Genomic DNA, 21,691 nt, shown 5'->3' with positions numbered 1-21,691 from the left:
AACCAAAAAATGGTATAGCTGACATTTCTAGTCACAGTACAAACTGCATGGCATTACCAGAAATTTTAAAATCATATACTAGTAATCATAATAGCATTACACACTGATATTACTAAATTTTTTTTTTCAGGGAGAATGAAAATATTTTTGGCAGTTAAATAACATTTTAAAAATATCGGAAATATCAAAGTATTTTGGAGTGAGTAGCTTTTACAACGTCCATCACAAATTAGTACATGCATATACATAAACATGCATTTTGCAGGTATTTGCTTGAATATTTTTTAAATTGATTTCAGAGAGGAAGGGAGAGGGAGAGAGAGATAGAAACATCAATGATAAGAGAGAACCACTGATCAGCTGCCCCCTGCACTGATCCCCACACTGGGGATCGAGCCCATAACCCAAGCATGTGCCCTTGACTGGAATCGAACCCAGGACCCTTCAGTCCACAGGCCGACGCTCTATCCACTAAGCCAAACCGGTGAGGGCTGCTTGAATATTTTTTACTGGAATTACACAAGACCACTGCTGGGCAATGGGAACCACTGAAGAGTTAAGCTGAGGATGGATGGTCAGATCTGTGACTGGTGTGGATGAATGCGGAGGAGTCAGGCCTGGACAGGATAAATCTGTTTAAAATGGAGGGGATTTGAAAGATATTCAGAAAATAACTAGGAATTAGTGATTGAGTACTGGATTGTAGACCCTATGAAGACATACTGTGTTTGTACCGTTAGCTACCATTTCCCAGGCTTCTGTGGTGGCTTACATAAAGATGTATGAATAAGCAAAGCAATACCTGAGTAGGAAGAATTAAGGGGGTTATTGGGGTGACACGGAGGGAGGAGGGAGACACAGGAGCACCTCCAAGAGCTGCAGGTGTGAACAACCTAAATCTAACCATTTTAAAGTTGGTCTTTGTTGAAACTAAATGCAGCAAAAACCCAGAAAGGGAAAATGTATAAATTTACTTAAAGATAAAAATCAAATGAAAAAATATACAATTACACTATCAGTTTTCTGGAAATGATCTTTGACTGAGCCATAACATATCAGGATAAACTGTGGTTAAGGAAAGAGAATCCATTAGACACAGCTTATTAACTCTGAAGTGAAAGAAGAAATAAAAGGCAAACCACACATGTATTTTCAGTCTATTAATGTGTCTTTAAAAGGGAACCCACTCAGTTGTATTAGACAACTATAGTTTAGACTTTGTGCATCCTGTTGTGCTTATTCAGATGGGATTATGATTTCCAATGTATAAACAACAGCAGGGGAATTTTATTTTTTCAAGATGAAGTAAAACGCTGCAGTATCTGAGATTTAGTATCAAATAAAAAAAAAGTGAATGTATTCAAGGAAGATTTTGAAAAGGCAAGGAAGGAAAAATCCGTAGTGAGTGAGAGAAACTGGTGAGATGCAGCATGCATCCCCTAACCAACCAGGGCACTGGGTGTCATGTTTAGGCCATTCGCAAATACAATGCCCCACATGGACGGACATGTTTTATGATCTGGACCAGGTACGTTAGTCGATGCAGGATCAATCCACTTTGCGTAGATACTCAAGATGCTATAAAAAACAAAGGTCTTATTTATGTTCTCTCAGAATAGAAAAAAAAATTATGATCAGGGTGAAAAGACAACAGCTCCGAAATTCAATGATTTTCAATGAAGCATCGACAGCAATAAAAGGAAGAAAGCACCACTTTATGAGTGACCAGTCCCCAGACTGGGCTGAACTCACTACACTGCACTTGCCAGCATTTTAAAAACAGGAAGGAAGGAAGGAAGGAAGGAAGGAAGGAAGGAAGGAAGGAAGGAAGGAAGGGAGGGAGGGAGGGAGGAAGGAATCCTATAATTCCATTTTATTGGCCACTGGCAGTGGCAGAACAATGGGCATATTGGATATAGTTGGACAATTCTTACATTCATACAATTCTGAATCTTTGAGATGCAGCATGCATCCCCTAACCAACCAGGGCACTCAGTGTCATATTTAGGCCATTCCCAAATACAATGCCCCACATGGACGGACGTGTTTTATGATCTGGACCAGGTACGTCAGTCGATGCAGGATCAATCCACTTTGCGTAGATACTCAAGATGCTATAAAAAGCAAAGGTCTTATTTATGTTCTCTCAGAATAGAAAAAAAAAATTATGATCAGGGTGAAAAGTCAACAGCTCCGAAATTCAATGATTTTCAATGAAGCATTGACAGCAATAAAAGGAAGAAAGCACCACTTTATGAGTGACCAGTCCCCAGACTGGGCTGAACTCACTACACTGCACTTGCCAGCATTTTAAAAACAGAAGGAATCCTACTGACTATCCCTGAAGAGTAGTGTTTTGATGTAAAGAGCACCAGCTGGAAACCCATAGACAGATGTGTTCATCTCTCTCTTACGGAGGCATTAACTTTCTCTGGCTTCGAGTTCATTTGGTATCCTGTTTACTCCATGCCAAGTTGTTTCTCTCTCATCGATGTTTCTAACTATCTCTCTCCCTTCCTCTCTGTAAAAAATCAATAAAATATATTAAAAAAAAAAGAAAGAAACTCATGCTCTGTAGCCTCTCTCTAGACCAGACTTCTAGTGAAAAAAGGAAAAGAGTGTGTTTTTATGTTCCTGAAACACTCGAGTTCCTCTTCCAGCATAGAGCACACTTTTAGAAAGGCTGTTTGTGGACCAATAAAGATGAAATTTTGAAGATATCACAATTATAATTTGAAGGTTTTGATGTACCAAGTATCAACTAAACTCTAAATTCTTCTGATCAAGGGGAAAAAGGCGATGTGAAAACAATACTAAGAAGATGTCAACTATTATAATACATGCCATTTAACTTAACTTTTAGAAAGGCTGTTTGTGGACCAATAAAGATGAAGTTTTGAAGGTACCACAATTATAGGTTGAAGGTTTTAATGTACCAAGTATCAACTAAACTCTAAATTTTTCTGATCAAGGGGAAAAGGCAATGTGAAAACAATACTAAGAAGATGTCAACTATCATAATACATGCCATTTAACTTTATATATACAAAACCCTAATATGCAAATAGACCGAACTGCGGAACAACTGAACTGGTCGCTATGACGCGCGCTGACCACCAGGAGGCGTGCATGGAACATGGTGGGCATTGGCAGCAGGTGGCAGAGCACCGAACATGGCGGGTATCGGCCATGGCAGGATGGTGGAGCAGGTGAGCAGGGGCACCAGACCAAGGCGGGGCACCAGTCACTGTCATCGGGGTGAGCCTCTGGTGGTTACTGGAAATTCTTTGCTCCTGTGCACCATCGTCCCACTGGCCACTCACACCTGCTGCCAGTGCTAGCCCCGCTGCTCGTACCCACTGCTGGCGCCCAGTGCCAGCCCCTGATCACTCGGCGCCGTCAGCGCATGCGAGCAGCGGCTGCTGCCCCAATTGTCCCTGAGGGCTTCTCCACCCCGCCCTGCTCTTGAGGGGCAATCAGGGCAGCAGCGGAGGATGGGCCAAGGCGCTGACAGTGCTGGCCCCGCCTGCACCTGCTGCTGGCGCTGGCCCCAATCGCTCCATGCTGGCAGTGGGTGCAAGCAGGGCTGGCGCAATCAGTGTGTGGGAGCAGTGGCGGCAGGAGTGGGACTGCTGGCAGATGGGACCGGGGGCCATGGCAGGGGTGCGGAGGATGGGCCAAGACCCGCCCCTGTGCCCACCATAGCCTCGCAACCCACAGTTCCTTTCAAGGTGCAAGAATTCATGCCCTGGGCCCCTAGTTTAAAATAAAGTGAGAGATTGGGTGTATTAAATGCAATTTACAAATAATGTTAGAACATCATGTTCAAAATAATTTGATGTAGTTAACAGAAGACCGCTGATTGCTCACCTTTTCATAAACCGTCTTGGCATTCTCATTATCTCCTATCAGCAGGTACCCCACTCCAAGGTCATTCTTTAAGGAAGTATCATCAGGAAATAGTTGAACTAATTTCTGAAGTGTAGCAAGAGAACCTCTCATGTGACCTGATTTGGTGGGAAGAGAAAAAAAAATCCAATAGAAATAAAAACAGATTACATACACTTTTATAGTGAGACTAAAATCAAGACAGACTATTCACCAGAGCCCGAAGACCAGTTTAAATCCGACTGTATATATGGATGGCTAAGTACCTATTAGGATTTCATCATGCAGTTGCAAGGGTATCTCCTATAGACACTAAATATAATACTGATTATAAATACTCTAAATACATCCCTGTGTGCCCACCACTCAAAGTCAAATCTTCTCCCATCATATATATATATAATTTTATAACATAGAAACCCTCACCTGAAACCTATATGATATTAACCAATGTCCCCCCAATAAATTTAATTAAAAAAGGAAAAACGTAAAGACCTTCCTATTTTCTAAATTCATTAACATCTGCTTTTTTTATATCAAATTCAGTCTTAAGAAAGTTTCCGTTACCAATTCCTTGTAAAGGAAAGTTTTACTGAGATTTTTTCGTTTATTACAATTAACTTTAAAAATATGAATAGAGAACAAATTAAAAATCTAACTAACTCGGGGTCTAGCACCCTGTGTGAAGCTCGAAGAGGCCCAGTGGTACCCTGCTGACATTGTTTCCCGTGAAGAGTGTCCTCATCTCCAGGTGGGGACCTATTCACTCAGCAAAGGAGACATCATCCAGTGTTATGGGACCCTCTGCTGGACAGCAGGATGCTACGCACGCGTGAGTCATGGAAACCCTAGCTTCAATTCATTTTTAAGGCTATCTGATGGAAATTTAAAATTTCTGGGGCCGATTGTCATTACTCCTTGCTGAAGTTGGGAAGACACACTGAGTATGAGAAAATGTATAAAATTAAGACTAGTATACACGACACAATTAATTACCTAAAGGGCTCAGTTGCTCACAAACTGAATATTAGTCACCAGCATTTAGGACCATCAATAGCTAATGCCCCACTAGCAGCTAAAATATTTGGCACGAAACATCACCAATTGGTCCGAGGCTGGCTCCCCATTGCTGGCCTAGCTGGGATGGGTTTGCTCAGCTATTCATTCCTTCATTGACAGGTCTGACTCAGTATCCCTTCTGTCGCCCATCAACCCAGACTAATGTCACACGTTTCTTCTGTTTCTGAACCTTCCCTATGAATCACTATAAAGCCCGAGCTGAAAATTCCTCCTGCTGCTACCCCCCCATCCCTTCCACTCTGCATCATGGCACCCTATTCCACTGGAGGTGACCTTTGTCCCTGCATCCCCTTCACTGACATCTTCTGCCACAATCCCTCCTCACAGAGCCTCCTTCTCACTCAGAGGAAGAGACTAAGAAAGACTGCTGTGGAAGAGGGCTAGATTTATTCCTAGGCAGTCTCCCCGCCAGGGCTGGGACAAGAATAAGGCTGGTGAGGCACCAAAGTTCAAGAGGGTGCCCCAAAATTCAGTAATCTAGATGAGTGATTTTTATGTATTTCTTTTAAAATATCAAAATTAATGTAAATTTAAGGACCAAATCAGTAACCAATGCCATACTGGAGCCCGAGACAAGAGGAGAGCTCAGTCACATGGACTTTGCCCCCAACGCAAGTGCCTCCCCCTGAGCCCCAGCCTTGCCTCCTCCACCTGTATGTGTGCCATACTCTTTTCTTCCTCTGAACGGATCCTTAGGAATATAAGTTTAACTGACCAGTTCTTCTGTTTTTAATCATCACCGTCTATCAGAGATTTCTGTCATCTACCAAAGTGACATACGACCTTTAATTCCATCCCTCAGACAGCTGATAAAAGAGTCATTTTGTCTTGAATATTACTTACACGAGCCTCTCCTAGGAGCGTCGATAATTCGTTCATGTGACTGACCCAGCCAGCCTAGCACCCACCTTAGCACGGGCTGAGGTTCTTCCTTCCCGGTTTACATGTTAGGAGGGAGAGGACCACAGCCTGGCGATAATGAAGGGAGGTTACAGCCAGTCTTCCTGCCTCGGCTCTGGGAGCCTGGGTCACGCAGAGAATATGCTTTATGCTGCTCTTTTCAAAGCACTTAGTGATTTAAAAAAAATTTTTTTCTAACATTTTCCTTGCTATAGAGTCAAACCTTACAAGTAAAATTTTAGAGTGCCTAAAATTCTTAATATTCCGCTACAAAAATGGTCCCACTGATCATTTTAACCTTCATGAATCAGGCCGTTCTAGTTTAAGAGAAAAGAGATTTGGCGTGACAGGAAGAGTTTTTTATTCTAGACCTATTCATTTATTAGCAATAACTCCTTAGGCAAATTATTCAGCCTCTTGGCCTCCGATTGACCGTGTTTTAAACTGGGTGGGGTGGGGTGAGGAGCAGCGAAGGGTGGTAAAAATAGCATCGGCATCTTTGTAATGGTCAAGGTTGGGATTTCCATTTCAGTCTAAGAAACAGTCGGGTAAATGACCTGGAATTAGTTCTGGAACTCAGGTTTCCTTCCATGTAACTAGATTCTTCTAAGAGCGCACAGGCTCTGCAAGGTAAAAGCATGGCCTGTGCGACTGAATTGACTTCTCTTACTCCATCTTACCTAGAAATTGTTGTCTGTCTGACCGCCGCTTCAAACTCAGCTTCACCAGGTCGGCGGGGACGTCGGGCAGGCTGGCCACCTCTTGGTAGGTCTCGATGGCCCCGCGCAGCACCTCATTGCTCCTCCTCTTCTCAGCCAAATCGTCTTCACACTAAAGGAAGTCCCACAGTGAATAAATGTCCCATGACAAGGAATATTTATAATCACCCAAGATATTCATGAAAAGTGAACTTTTGTATGTGCTTTAAAAATAATTCAAGACAGGTTAAAGTTTTCTCTTAATCAAGAGACTAAAAAAAAAAATAAACAAAGGAAAGCAATACAACATGTTATTTTAATAATATGAAGAAAAGTTAGCTACTAAGCTACAGATAAGAAAGAATATAAAAATAAACAAACCTGAGACTAATATATACTAGGACTGATGGTGATTTATATCATGTTACATACTAACATTATACAGACAGGTCTCCAGTCCACCATTCCTGGTCTTCCATCAGTTGATTCTTGTGTTCATTCATTCATTCCACAACTATTTTCTGGGAGTTGGGCTCTGTTCCACGCACAGGGAACTGAACACTGGTTCCAGGACATTTACATTGTAAAGCCTTTCAGTGACTCAACCCATCCAACCTTCCTAGGAGATGTGTCATTTTTCTGCCTCAGAGACATTAATGGTTCGTGTAAGAGAATAAAGTGAATTGAGTTTATAACCTAAGATTTGGTGTCTAATGTTCAGAGAACTTAAGTCAAAATTTATTTTCACAGTGATCCAAAGAATGGGATTGCTATTTCAGAAATGATTCATACTATAATTTGTATTTAACTTAATGTTGCCGAGCTTTTAAAATTTGTTGGGATGTTCTAAAGTAATTATATAATCTGCTAACAAAGAATGAAAAAGTCATCATTTATTCAGGCCGGAGTGGCTCAGTTGGTTAAGCATCTTCTTGTGCACCAAAAGGTTGCCAGGCAACAGATTGATGTTTCTCTCTCACAAGGATGTTTCTCCCTCTCCTCTCTCCCCCTCTCTCTCCCTGCCCATCGTCCTTCCTTACTCTGACCACGTCCTTGGGTAAGAGTTTTTTTTAAAAAAATCGATCTTCCATTGAATTTTGTTTTTAAAATTCCTACGCGTTTAAAATTTCCTTTAAATTATTCTATTAAAATTTAACATGCCTAAATTTTACTTTATGTCACAATACATAAATATCAGTAACACCTTATAGCATAATAGCTTAGAGATAAAAAAAATTTTGCCTGAGGCCTAAATCTCAAATTCCTACTGTTACATGTGGATGCAAACATAGCAATCACCATGTGTAAAAATTAGTGCATTTATTTGGATTTTGGTATCCATAATTAATACTACATATAAAGAAACATTCTAAAGCACAAAGCATTTCTGCCATAATTAGCATTTGCACCAATCATCTTCTCTCTAGTTAATATGCTTTCCTTAACCAAATGACTACCAAATGACTATACCAGTGACACTTATTTCAATGAGCATGAGCTTTTGGAAACACATTCTCTCTGGTTTAATAGCAATACAATTTGGCAATTGGCAGGATTACTGACCAAATTAATTTACAAAAATGATACAGTTGCTATCTGCTAAACCTGGTATGTAACATGGATAAGAGGAATTTATTTGCATTAATTTTTGATAACCTTAATTCATTAAAATTTAATTGATACATTTTCAATGGTAAGAAGAATTTGAGCATCCAGATCTTGAGTGGTTGCCACCTTTAGTTCAGAGAAAAACATACTTGTTTTGTCCGTAAATGTGTGAATTCCTGTGTGAGTGTCACACATCAGTCATGGCCCTGCCTCCCTCCGGAGGGGTGCTGCTAGCTCCTCTGTGTCTGGAGTATTTTGGTAGCTCTGCACCTGCTGTTTGCCAGCAGGGCTGAGAATCGATCTCCAGCTAACAGGCATGGCCTTCATTGCCTGACACATGTATATCCCGCCCTGACTTTTACCCCGAGTTCCAGACTCCATGAATCCAGGGTTCTACTTGACATGCCCACTTGAATGTCTAACAGGCATAACAAACTCAACAGGACCAAAATCAAATTGATTTTGTACCTCCCCAAGCCTGTCCCTCTACCAATCTTCCTCTATCCTCTCCTCAGATGGCCAAACCAGGAACCCAGACTCATCCTGGAATTCCCCCTTTCTGTGACCTTACAGCTAAACCCATCAAGTCCTTTCAGCTCTGCCCTCAGCCCAGCTCCCCATCTCCACGGCCACGGCCACAGCCTGAGCCACGGCATCGCCAGTGCACTCGCAATAGTCTCCTATTCTCGCTTCTGTTTTTGCCCTCATAATCCATTCTCCACCCAGCAACCACAACAACGTTTATGTAAAAGGAAAATAGAGTCACATCCATGCAAAAGCCCCCCAGTAAACCCTCCGTGGCTTCCCAGTGCGTAGAAGATGCAACCTGGGAGGCCCTGGCCCAGGGGTGGGCAAACTTTTTGACTCGAGGGCCACAATGGGTTCTTAAACTGGACCGGAGGGCCGGAACAAAAGCATGGATGGAGTGTTTGTGTGAACTAATATAAATTCAAAGTAAACATCATTACATAAAAGGGTACAGTCTTTTTTTTTTTAGTTTTATTCATTTCAAACGGGCCGGATCCAGCCCGTGGGCCGTAGTTTACCCACGGCTGCCCTGGCCTCACCGGTCCTACTTCACTGTCCCTTGGCAGCCCTCTGTTCGGTCCTGGAGCGTATGCCTCCCTGCACCACAGCCTTTGCCCTGCTGCTCCCTCTGCCCCGCCAGCTCCTTCCACAACGTGGTCTCCTCTCAGCCACTTGTCCCTCCCTAGCGAGGCCTTTTCTGATCACCTGATCTGAAGTGCTGCCCACCCTGTCACATGACCTGCAGCCCCCAGATCTTAACAGGTGCGCTCTTTATCCCGTTCCCTTCTTTCCTTATGGCATGCATTACTATGTCAGAGGACCTAATATTTATTTTTAACACTTTGTAACATTCTTCGAATATACATTTATTTATAGACTTTCAGGGCTCTGCTTAAATGTCACCTCTTCAGGAGAGCTTTCCCTGCCCCCATCCTGTATTCCATCTCCGCCCACGTCCAGTGCTGTTCTCTGCTTTATGCTGTTTCTCCTTAGCACTCACCACTAGCAGGCGTAGACATTTACACATTTGTCTTATGCATTGTCTCTGCCGTTACGATAAACATCCATGTTTTGTTGACAGCTGCACCTGTGGTGCCTAAACAGGGCCTGGCATATCGTGGGTTTTCACTAAATAATTTGAGTAACTTTTAAAACGTCTTCCACTGGAATACAAGACCCACCAGGACAGAGACCTCTGGAGGACCCGTGACAATCGCAGGGCCCGAACACGGTGTGGCACACAAGGGGTTATGCAGCTACAGGTGGAGGTGGGAAAGCTGCCTGAAATGAGGACTGGACGATGGAGAGTCAGAGAGAAATGGAGACGGTGGGAGCGGGGGACAGCGGGGAGGGTGCTGGAGAGAAAGAAGCCAGCTGGAAGAAACTATAGAGAGCATAAGTATATTCCTTTTTATAGTTTGAAAGTCTTTCCTAAGCACACTTGCAACCTCTCATTATAAAACTGAGGTTCTTAAAAGCTCTCAGGAGCCTAATGTGAAAATTATATGGTGGGTCTAAATGGGATGGAATGGAAGGGTGATGGGAAATCAATGACCAAAGTGTTATTCTTCATTTTCATTTCAAAACCACAGAGATGCCATATTGAGGGTTGAGGGGGAGGGGAGGAGGGAGGGAGGGAAGGAATATTTCTAAATTCAGCTTTATACAACAGCAATAATTAATTGTCTTATTTAAAACAGTATTTCTTGCTTGAGTTTGTGCATATGCACAAGAAATTGATTCTGTATAAAAGTTAGAAGAGAAAAAGAAAATGCAAATAGTGGCCAATCAGAAATCCAATTATACAGAACACAAGGACATCACCCACAATGATCTAAGTTGAAGGGTTCTAGAATACCTGTGCCTTCCCATATCTCGCCCGTGGACTCTGGGGGTATTTACGAATTAGTTCTTCAAATGCAGTCACTGCTTCCTCAATTTTTCCCTGTTAGGAAGAGATCATTACATAAATACAATAAATTCAAATGCATAATGCTGTTCAATACAGTTATTAAATATTCACCAAGTAATTCTGTCAACATTTCCTGGACTCCATTCTGAGTTTAAAAGTCAGTTTTATCTAAGCTTTTTTAAAAAATATTAACTGTATTCTGGAAACGTAAAACTATAAATTCATATAAATATAGTTTATCTCTTAAAAGACAGAAACATGACAAATGTAATATGAGTCTTCTTTAAAAGAAATTGCATTTTCCCTCTATACGTATAATTCCTACATGCATTCTTAAAGAAAATATTTAGGTTTTAAATTGGGGGAAAATACTGCTGGCAGCTAGAATGTCTTGGGTCTGTGATGAGAAGTCGGAAGCATCTGGGAAAATAGTGGGGAATAAGGATGCAGGATGCAAGGGCCAGGTGACCATGGTTACGGTCACCCATTGGACACCAGGGTTGACTTGGCCCATCTGGTTGCCTGCAGTGCCTTGCTGCCTCTGTGTCATGGGACCCCTCCCAGGGCTCACATGGGTCCTTAAGGAAATGGGCCGAGCACCTGCAATAGGTCTCTGACCACCACTGCAGAGAAAGGAACAGAGGATGTGCAACAGGTACACAGGTGAGGGTCTTGGCACAGGGCCGAGGAGCCCTCTCCCCACCTCACTCCATCAGCACCGTTCCACAGGGTCACACACACATGTCCTGGTGTCTAACAGAAGCAGCAGGTCTAGGATATTTGGAGCCACGGGAGAGAGGCAGAGTTACACTTTCCCAGACCCTCAGCTGCCTATAAATTGACAAATCCATTCAGTCCACATGTAAATGCAAACTCACTGTGGCTTCTATGTGTTTGCCCCTCCCTGAGTGGGTTTTCACACCTCACAGTGTGGCTGTGTGAAGCAAACTGTACGGCCCACCAACTGTTACTTCCACCTACTTCCAAAGACAACCTTCCTGCTACAGTTCCTTACAATCATTCCTTTACCCAGACATCGTGGAAGGAGGGCTCCTGTACCCTCTCACAGGCCATCAGCGGCACCGAGGGCTGGTGAAAAACACGCCTAGTGTGGCGGTCTGAGCGCAGGCCCGGAGCCAGGCTGACTGGTGAGAGTTTGGTCCCACCACTTGGAAGGGGTGTGACCTAAGACAAGTAACTGATGACTTTGCCTTGGGTGCCTCATCTGTTCAATGGGGATCGTGAAGGCCCTTGACTACCTTGTGGGGCTGCTGTCAAGGCCAAATCCGAAAACATATATAGAGTGCTTGTAGACAAGACTATATGTCTATAAACACAGAAAGCACTGAACAATGTTACCTGTTATTATTATTATTACAATGATGTTCATTACTGTGCTGTGTGGAGGATGTGTGTGCGAGTACAAGATAATGGGGAGCATCCCAGATAAGTCTCTTACCTGATAGGCAGGTTAATGCAGAGTAAATGAGGACTGAGATGTAGAGCTAAATCAAGCCAAGCATCCCAGATAAGTCTCTTACCTGATAGGCAGGCAGGTTAATGCAGAGTAAATGAGGACTGGGATGTAGAGCTAAATCAAGCCAGGAACACATTCTCTAAGTTATATTTATTGTCAGAAGTAATTGTATCACTATTTAAAATCTGCTATCCCTCTCACAGTATTCATTTTTTGAGCAGTATTAGGTTCACAGCAAAACTGAGAGGAGAGAATATAGAGATTTCACATATGCCCGGAGCCCAACACAAGCACAGATCAGCACCCTGCACCTGAGGGGTACACTTGTTACCACCAATGAACCTACATTGACACAGCATCACCACCCAAAGTCCAGGATATACCTTAGGGTTCACTCTTGGTGGTGTACATTCTAGGGGTTTAGATTAAAAAAATGCACACTATCTGTATCCACCATTATAGTATCATGCAGAGTAGTTTCACAGCCCTACAATTTTTCTACGAGGTGCCTAGTCATCCCTCTCCCCTCTCCCCTGCCCGCCACTCACCCCAGGAAACCACTGATCCTTTTACGTCTCCATAGTTTTGCCTTTTCCAGAATGTCATACAGTTGGAATCATACAGTAGCCAGTCTTTTCAGATTAGCTTTTTTTCCCCACTTAATAATATGCATCTAAGGTTCCTCCATGTCTTTTCATGGCTTGACATTCCTTTTTTTTTTTTTTTAGTGCTGAGTATTATTTCATTGTCTCCATATAACACAGTTAATTTATCCATTCACCTACTAAAGAACATTTTGGTTGCTTCCAAGTTTTCTCAGTTATGAATTAAGCTGCTATAAACATCCATGTACAGGTTTTTATGTGCATGTAAGCTTTCAACTCCTTTGGGTAAATAAATATCAAAGAGCAGGCTTTCTCGATTGTACAGTAACAGTATGTTTACTTTTGTAAGAAACCACAAAATGTCTTCCAAAGAGGCTGTGCTATTCTGCATTCTCATCAGCAATAAATGAAAGCTCCTGTTGCTCCACGACCCTGTCAGCATTTGGTGTTGTCAGTCATCAGCGTTTGGCCAATCTAATGGGAGTGCGGTGGTACCTCATTGTTGTTTTAATTTTCATTTCCCTGATAACATGTGACTTGGAGCACCTTTAGTCATCTGGAGAAATGTCTGTTAAGATCTGTTTTTTAATCATTATTTGTTTTCTTATTGTTTAATTTTACGAGTTCTTTGTATTTTGGATAACAGTTTGTTTTTAAAACCACTGGTTTATTTCTTCTGTGAATGACTTTAAGGAACGAAGAATTCATGTTAAATATCTTTTCCTCTGTGACTTTCTTCCAAGTATCTGCATTAGCTTCCTGTGGCCGCAAGGTTCTCACAACCCTGCAGCTGGGACCCTGCTCTTCCAGTGGAGTCAGTTGCATCATTTGAAAATGCCAGCTCTAAAACAACCCTAAAAGACTTAATTAGTCAATAATTGATGATTCTGTCAATAATTTGTCTCCCTGTTGTTTCTGAAGCAAGAATAGCCTACGTGGCCACTTCCTCCTCCTTTATTTATCCTGTTATAGATACAGGGCGCTCCTTAAGGAAAGCATCATTTCTCCAAATAAGCAAAAACCAGAGGATACTCCATGGATTGTTCCAGCACGTTTATGTCCTCCTGACCTATTTGCCCCTTGATAACTGAGCCATCTCCATGCATTATAATTACATCAAAATCCCTCTCTAAAACTGTTTGTTCTTTAGCCCCAAAGTCACCTATTACCAGGCACTCCACATTTGCATAGATGGCATTTAATACAGAGGAAGTGGAGAATGCCAAGCAAGGTGATAGAAAAAGAGGGTTCCTGCTTCACTTCTATTAAGAAATGCAAATTTCCTAAAAATAGTAGATGGCTTCATTTTATAGAGTTGAACACGATGGACTCAGAAGCCATTCCATGGGGTTAATTTAGCGAACAATGACTGCAATATTCTTTGGTGTTACTATATTTTTATTGGCTGGTAATGAGGGTAATGCAGAAGCCGTCATACTTGCTGGTACATTCCCAATAAATGTGTGGGAAGCACATTCTTGTCCCATGTCAGTTTCTTACTTGTTTTTCTTTTTTTATTGTGGTTGCTTATTTACTTACAGTCCAAGGTCCCTTTTCTTGCAACTAAAGTTTACTGATAGAAAGAGGATATTACAGGAAAACTAAAGCATTACACTGAGTATAAATTCAAGTACAGAGTAGAGAAAGAAATTTCCATGAAGAACAGTAGATGATTAAGGGAAGATGTCATTACATACAATAAATATCTGGCCTAATAACCAGATGAATATGACTGAGTTAAGACTACAAATAACTTCCATCTGTGTCAATTCACAGTTTTAAAAAACTATAATATCTAACCCTGGCCAGTGTGGCTCAGTGGTATAGCATCTCAGTGGTATAGCGTCGGCATGTACCTGGGTTGCAGGTTTGTTCCTGGGTCCCGGCTGGGGTGCGTGTGGGAGGCAACAATCAATGTGTCTTTCTCACATCGATGTTTCTCCCTCCCTTACACTCTTTCTAAAAATCATGGGGGAAATATCTTCAGGTGAAGATTAACAAAAAACAAAAACAAACAAAGATACCCAACAACAACACACCGCTGTGATATCCAGAAACAAATGTAAATAATATTTCAAATTAACTGATAACAAAGCAAAACATAAAAGCCACCCTGAAAACTGGAAGTGCCTGCAGTTAATCCCAAGTGAGATGAATGCGAGACCTAATGTCTTTTAACCCAACAGTAACTACCCTGAGAACTGGACTTACCTATTTTTTCTTTTGGATTGAAGTGCTATGAAATTAAAACCTCCACTTACATGGTACTTGATAGTATTGATGCTTTCCCCCCTAATCTCATTTGATCTTTACCAAAAAACCAAATAGGAAGTATGATTATTATTCTCATTTTTTAAAACCGAGGCTCAGAATAGCCAAGTGATTTGCCCAAAGCCACAGGACTAGAATGTGATGGAAGTGGGCTGACTCCCAAGTCAGCTGGCTTGAAGGTAAATTCTATTATTTCTATTTGGCCATCACAGCTGCACTTTTTCTGTTCATTTGATTCCTTTCACATATAAAACTGATGTCGCTGGGGAAAAACCCTCTATTCAAAGGTTGTTTCTCTGAACCTTTTTTTAAAAACAAATCAAGAGTAATGCCTGAATTTATTTAACAATTAATCACTGCACATTTCTGTGCAAAACAAAAACATCAACCTACCCTTTTACGGAGTTTTTCTGCAGCATCAAGTTCAGCTTTAATAGTCTTATCAAATTTATTTAAGATTTTAGGCTTCTTTTTCTTAACTGAAAGAAAACAGAGGTTTTTATTTTTCATTTTACTTTTGTCTAGAAATAGTTATTAAGAATAGTGATTTATAAGTAGTGAGAAAGCTGGTGTTGGTCCCAATGCTACAACTGTAAGAACAGGCTCACGGCTGGTTCACCTTCCCACCCCCAGTGCGACACAGTCTTCCCTTATACGCTCCAAGGTGTTGTCAGGGACTGTGTGAATATTGGTATGGCTAGTTTCTGGAATTAAAATGGTAGTTATGATCTCTAAACGCCTAAACTTGTTGGCTAAGTGCAAAAGGCTGCTTAAAACCGTGCTTTAGTATATCTACAATGTTTCCGATCTTCAGTCCATCCTTCAGCTAAAGTGACCATCCATGTTCCCCAAAAAAGCTTTGTGCCATTTCTGATGCTACTTTGCCCAAATTAAATAGCCTACTCCTTACGGTTGTCAGATGAAAATATGTCCATCCTTCAACATCTAGCTCAAAAACCACACTTCTTATGAAGTTTCTCTGCCTATCTTTCATGCAAGTGCTCTCTCTTCCTTGCTCCACTCCCCCAACTGAAGTCGGAAGCACCCTTGCTTCTCGCATACGACTTTTATTATAATAATCTGCACACTTATCTTTGTCCCCTTCAAAACCATAAGCTCCTGCAGAGTGACTCCAGATCTTAGAACAAACTGAGCTTACTCGAATTCCTTAGCATGAAGGGACAGCCAGCAGGTGAGAGTGGTCCTGCCGGTGCACACCCAGCCGTGCCTGTGGATTGAACAGCTATCAAGGGTTCCTGGGAGCCCAGAGGAAATAGTCCTGACTGAGGGCACAGGAGAGTGACAAGGGCGAAACCTTGACGGGGAAGCTGGATGTTCCCGACAGAGAAAGGGACAGGTGGTGAGAAATGGGGAGAAGGGGGAGGGACAGAGAGAAATGAGAATAATCAGAAGAGAACTACTTCAACGTTCTGACATTAAACTACAAGTTCAATTACTTCTGCTCTATCCTGTCACAGAGGAGGAGGGATTCTCCTTCCCAAGGTTACTGGCTCCACATGCACACCTGCCCACTGCCTCTACCTCTTCCCTGAACGTCTCCACTCTCAGGCTCTCTTCTGAGCCCGTCACCATTTAATAGTGCAGAAGCCTCTGCTGTCTTAAAGCAAACCAACCAACAAGCGAGGCAAACCTCAGCCTACCCTCTTCCACTTGCTGTCCTCTCTTTCCCCTCCATTCACACCTGCCTCCCTCTCAACCCACAATGCTCCCCCCACACATGGGCAAAAGCAAGTCTTCCAGAAGGAAGGGGAGCTCAGTAGTTAAGTCAGATGGCAGGGATCCGAGTCTAAGCTATGTCATGTTCTAGCTATGTGACCTAAGTCAAGTTGGTACTAAACTTTTATGACTCTCATTTCCTTCATCTATAAATGTGGGTAGTGGTTTGAGAATTATGTTGATATTGTACATGAGCAAATAAATAGCACAGTGCCTGGCATATAGTAAGTGCTCCTTACCTGAGAGCTATAATGCCTATGGCCTTATCTACACCTTCATTTGTTTTCTTTTCCTATCCTACCTGACCCGATCCCTCTGCAGCATCTGACACATGGACTCATCCCTCCTTCCTGAAATGGTCCCTCTCCTTGACTTCTGTGTTGCCCATTCTCCTCAGTGGCTCCTGCCCTCTGCTGATTCCTGGGATCGTATGCTCTTCAGGGTCAGTCTTCAGCACTCTAAAGGGGTTTACCTACTTAATTTCTAAACTGAGTTGCAAATTAACTAGTTCACTTTCTCCTGCATTACAAAAATCATAAATCCAAGTGCCTATAATTTCTGGCACAGATATCTCATGTTCAGTAGGTCAGAAATGGAATTCACTATTCCTCACAAACCTTTCTTATATTTACCCTATTTCAGAGACTGGTTCCATCATTATCTGGTTATCCAAATCACAAGTAAAATAGGGCAAAGAAGGAACATGTAGAAGTATCCATGTAGAAGACTGAATGGAATTGTTTGTGTGTGTGTGTGTTTGTATTTCCTCTGTCTTAAAACAAACCAACCATAAAGCAAATGAGTCGTGATACCCAGAGCTTTACATATGTCTCCTTTTATTCTCTCAACTTCCCAGATCCAGAACATTTAACTTCTCAGATATGGCCCTTGAGGATCCAAAAGGGCCCGTCCCTTGATATCCCTCTCCTCTACCAGCAGGAAGGGGACACTTACTTCCTACCAGCACTAAAGGAGGGATGTTTCTGGGGAAACTCCGCCTCTAGCTCCTCCCCACAGTATCTGATTACTGACCTGGGGGAAGGGACAAGCTTGTGTGGCTGAGTGCCATCCCCCTTCTTCCTCCCAGGAGCAAACACCAGGCGCTGAGCATCCTACAGGAGAGGCAGAGCTGTTCTGTGCTGCCTGGAGGGGTGAGCATGTCTATTTTTAGGGGTCAATATTAAGAAACCCGTTATTCCTGCTCATCATAGCCCCGTCCTTTAAATCAGCTCCCATCAGTAATTAAACTGACCCTTTGATCACCTTCCCTTTATTTCATTCCTTGGGAATTTCTAAAGTTGCTATGCCTTCCTGTTTATTCCACCTTCCTCTTCTCCCCTTCCTGAACCCCTGGGCCCTCTAGTGTTGAAAAATATAAGTGCCTAATGCAGATGCTGAAAAATAGGGGATACTGGGCCTTTTCAACTGTGTCATTACACGTTAGCATGCACGCCGAGGATATGGAATAATGGAGTGACTTGACTGAGATGTGGGTTTATAGGATGGGAGCTATCTCGTCCTCTCAGCACTGGCTCATGTCTCTCAATTGTGCATTTTGGTTTTGCAGGAGAGTCTGTCAGCAGTGCCAACAGGATCAGGGGGGCCTGGGTGCATCTGAGGGTTTGACTGCTGGCATCATCCGTTTCCCCAAATACATTTCCCATGCTATAAGTTAAAGTTAACTATTTATAAGGGGGGAAAAAAGACTGTTGACAGTTCAGGACATCCAAAATAGTCAACATTACAATAATATGCCAGCTAAACAGCCAGACTGGATCTTAGTGTCAAAATATTTCAATTTCATCATAAAAATAGACCAAATATTAAAAATCTCAAAGCACCCGTTACCAAGAAATTACTGTCCCATCTTTTTATATATCTTCCTATTTAATAGCTCCTAAGATTGCCTCTTTCTCCAAAATTCAAGTTTTGTCCTGTCATGACTATTTTAATTTTTCAATGTATCAAAAGCCCAGGCAATTTTTCCTACTTGCAAAAACACACAGATCTCTTTATTCTTGTTCTGGGAGGAATGCGGTCCTACTGCCGAAATGACAAAAAGTTCCCATGGTTGTGACGGGACCGGGGAGAACTCTCTCAAGTTCTTTAAGCCTCAGTTTTCTTATGCACAAATGACCAGTTCTGTTAAGGTCTCTTTGAACTGGAAAACCCTGTGCTTCTAATTTTCAGTTGATTTGAAGCATGTTAATAGTATTTCCAAGTAGACCTAGAGGGTACTGGAATGGATTGTTAATTTTTTAGTTGTAGATTTTAAAATATGGTTTAGGAGGAAGCTGTCTATGTTATATTAAACTTTGTCTTTTAAAAATCACTGCCATTACAAGTATTTTATCCTTTTCCAAAAGTGCAAAGAATGGGGGGAAATGACTCGCTGCATTTGAAACCCTTACTTCCCTTGCCATGCCATGAATTGAGACATTAAGAGTAAATAAGGAGGAAAATAAGAGTAATTAAAGGCATGAGAAAAGCACTACTGATCCTTAGATTATATAAAAATTAATGGTGATTCCCTTTCATTTCAACTTAGTTCAGGAAGAAGGGGATTTTATATCATGGTGCACGGGGAGAAGTGATCCACCAACAAAAACAGTCTTTGCATTACTATGTCCTAGACCCGTTCCACTGAAGAGAGCGATGAAAATGGCAGTGTCTACCACCGGGGACAGAAAGGCAACAATTCCCCATCTGCCGGAAGCCAGTTCCAGCATGTCATAATTGCAAGAGTTTCATCAAAAGGTTGATGGAACTTGGGGACTCAACAAGGGCTGAATTACATATGTTATCGCCTTTTGGGAATGGCTCAGGGCATTTCCCCAAACCTGAAAAGAATGATTGCTTGCTGCCAGACAGCTGAGGGCATTTCAATCTACCTGTTATTGCCTCCTACTGGCCAAACACCTGAACAGCCGTAGGCAAATTCTTCCAATCTGACAATGGATTCTGTACCTAACCCTACCCTTTGAAGTGTATATCTCCACCTTGCCTTAGGACAATTTGTGTTAATAAATAGCAAGGGGTCCTGAGACAAGGAGATCTTAGTTTCTTTAGCTAGGCTCCTCTGATCCCCAAATGCCTTTCAAAATTATATTTCGTCTCTGGACTCTTTATTAAGTTACACACAGCCCTTCTCCAGATTGCTGAACCCTTCTAGAAGCTGGAATAAGAACCCCAGCACCCATCCTCTCCCTGCTTCCCATCTGACCCCATGCTCACTGTCCTGAGAATCTTTCTGACACAATCTGTCCATGTATCCCTACCGCTTAAAATACACCCATGGACCCCCTGAATATACCAAATGAAAACGAAATTCCTTAGAATGCCATCTGAGCAATCCTGCTCCCAGCTGCCTACCCAAGAGAAATGAAAACATACGGCCACACACACTCCTACATGCATGTGCACCACAGCACTGTTCATACAGCCAGAAGTAGAGAAAACCCAAATGTCCGTCAATGGGTGAATGGACAGGCAATGTGTGCTGTAGCAATACAATGGAATAGTACTCAGCCATCATTCCAATACATGCAACCACAAGACTACATCTCAAATGCATTATATTAGGTGAACGAGGCCAAATTCAAACGGCTACTGACTGGATGATTTTATAGAGTATTTTGGAAAAGGGAAAACTGTCGGGGAAGAAAACAGATAAATGGTTTCAGAGGCTGGGAGGTGGGGAAAGGGGCTGACTACAAAAGGTACAAGAGAATTTTGGGGTCACAAAGTTCCAGATCATAACTGTGGTGGAGAAATCGATGTCTCTGGGCACTGCACACTTGGACACATACAGTCTGAATTAACTGTATGTAAATTCCACCTCAAGAACAACTTAACAAAAATGTTGTAAGAAGAGAAAAGCCACATGATTCTCAACAAAGACTCTCATTATAGGCACAACAGTATGAAAAGCATTTGGGGATAATCACATCATACCTTTACAAATAAAATTCAATCTGGTTTTTAGCACCCTTCCCCACCATGTACCTATTGGGAGGCAATTCAAACTCAACCAGGCTTAAGAGGCTCTACGCTGCACACAAAAAAAGAAAAAAGTTTTTGACTGCAAAGTTCAGCCAATTTTAATAGAACAGAAACACTTCACAGAGAACTTGCTTTTCTGTCCCGAATCACTGCTTAATGCCTTATCAGATTGTTTGCTGGTAACCAGATATAACATTTATTGATCACTTACTCTACTAGACATGTGTAGGCCACTCAGACTGCGCCAACTGTAAACAGTAGGAGCTAAGACTGAAGCTTGGGGTTGTCTCGACGCCAGTGTCCATGCTTTTGACCCTTTTGTAGTACCTCTGGCATCTGGCTCTGAAGAAACCAGGTTGCCCACAAGGGCTTTGAGAGTGCCAACAGAGTGGAATGAAGTATCAATATAAGCATTATGTTGAGTAAAGGAAGCAGCTGAACTCTGTACTACTTGTGTCAAAGGATAAAGGTAGTTAAATAACCAGAGTAATTTTCCTTCATTTTGTGTCTCAAGGACCCATTGTCTACACATTACACAGAGTCACCCTGGTTTAGCAGGGTGATCACAGGGTGCAGAGTCTGGAGGCCAGGGGAGCCTCAGCTCTGCCTTCTCAGGCAACCTGGTCAAGCTCATTTCCGTGAGATGGGGATACTCTCTGACCCCCACCCACCAACCACAAAGGAGCATAGAAGATGTAACTGCTAATCATGACTCCCATCTACAATACCTTATGTTCACTTTATTTAAAACTCTGCTCTTTAAATAGATGTGAATGACACACATTAGCAAATATTTTAGAAATTATTATTAAGATACCAGATTTGTTTTCTGGTCAAATATTTCCTTGGCAGATATTCTGGGCAACATAACTTTGGCACACTATTCCTCTTGCCAATCTGTATTTCCTGAGTCAACGAAGGACCAAGGAGCTATGGCAGCCGTGGGCAAACTACGGCCCGCGGGCCAGATCCGGCCCGTTTGAAA

The 21,691-nt window shown here is 42.2% G+C and overlaps 1 protein-coding gene across 2 annotated transcripts in view; it reads right to left on the bottom strand.

Moving 5' to 3' along the window:
* ASPH (aspartate beta-hydroxylase) overlaps positions 1–21,691 on the bottom strand; it is a 162,630-nt gene that overhangs the window by 28,512 nt on the left and 112,427 nt on the right. For both annotated transcript variants that reach the window (XM_014544096.1, XM_005871639.2), the window contains 4 exons: positions 15,361–15,446; positions 10,561–10,647; positions 6,549–6,699; positions 3,871–4,007 (listed from right to left, as the gene is read on the bottom strand). In XM_014544096.1, the coding sequence (XP_014399582.1) occupies positions 3,871–4,007; positions 6,549–6,699; positions 10,561–10,647; positions 15,361–15,446 (461 nt within the window). The remainder of the gene's footprint in view (positions 1–3,870; positions 4,008–6,548; positions 6,700–10,560; positions 10,648–15,360; positions 15,447–21,691) is intronic.

The sequence above is a fragment of the Myotis brandtii genome, unplaced genomic scaffold (genome assembly GCF_000412655.1).
Source record: "Myotis brandtii unplaced genomic scaffold, ASM41265v1 scaffold351, whole genome shotgun sequence".
Classification (NCBI taxonomy): Eukaryota; Metazoa; Chordata; class Mammalia; order Chiroptera; family Vespertilionidae; genus Myotis; species Myotis brandtii.
Note: the sequence above shows the minus strand (reverse complement) of the source record. Positions and strands in the feature narration are given on the sequence as shown.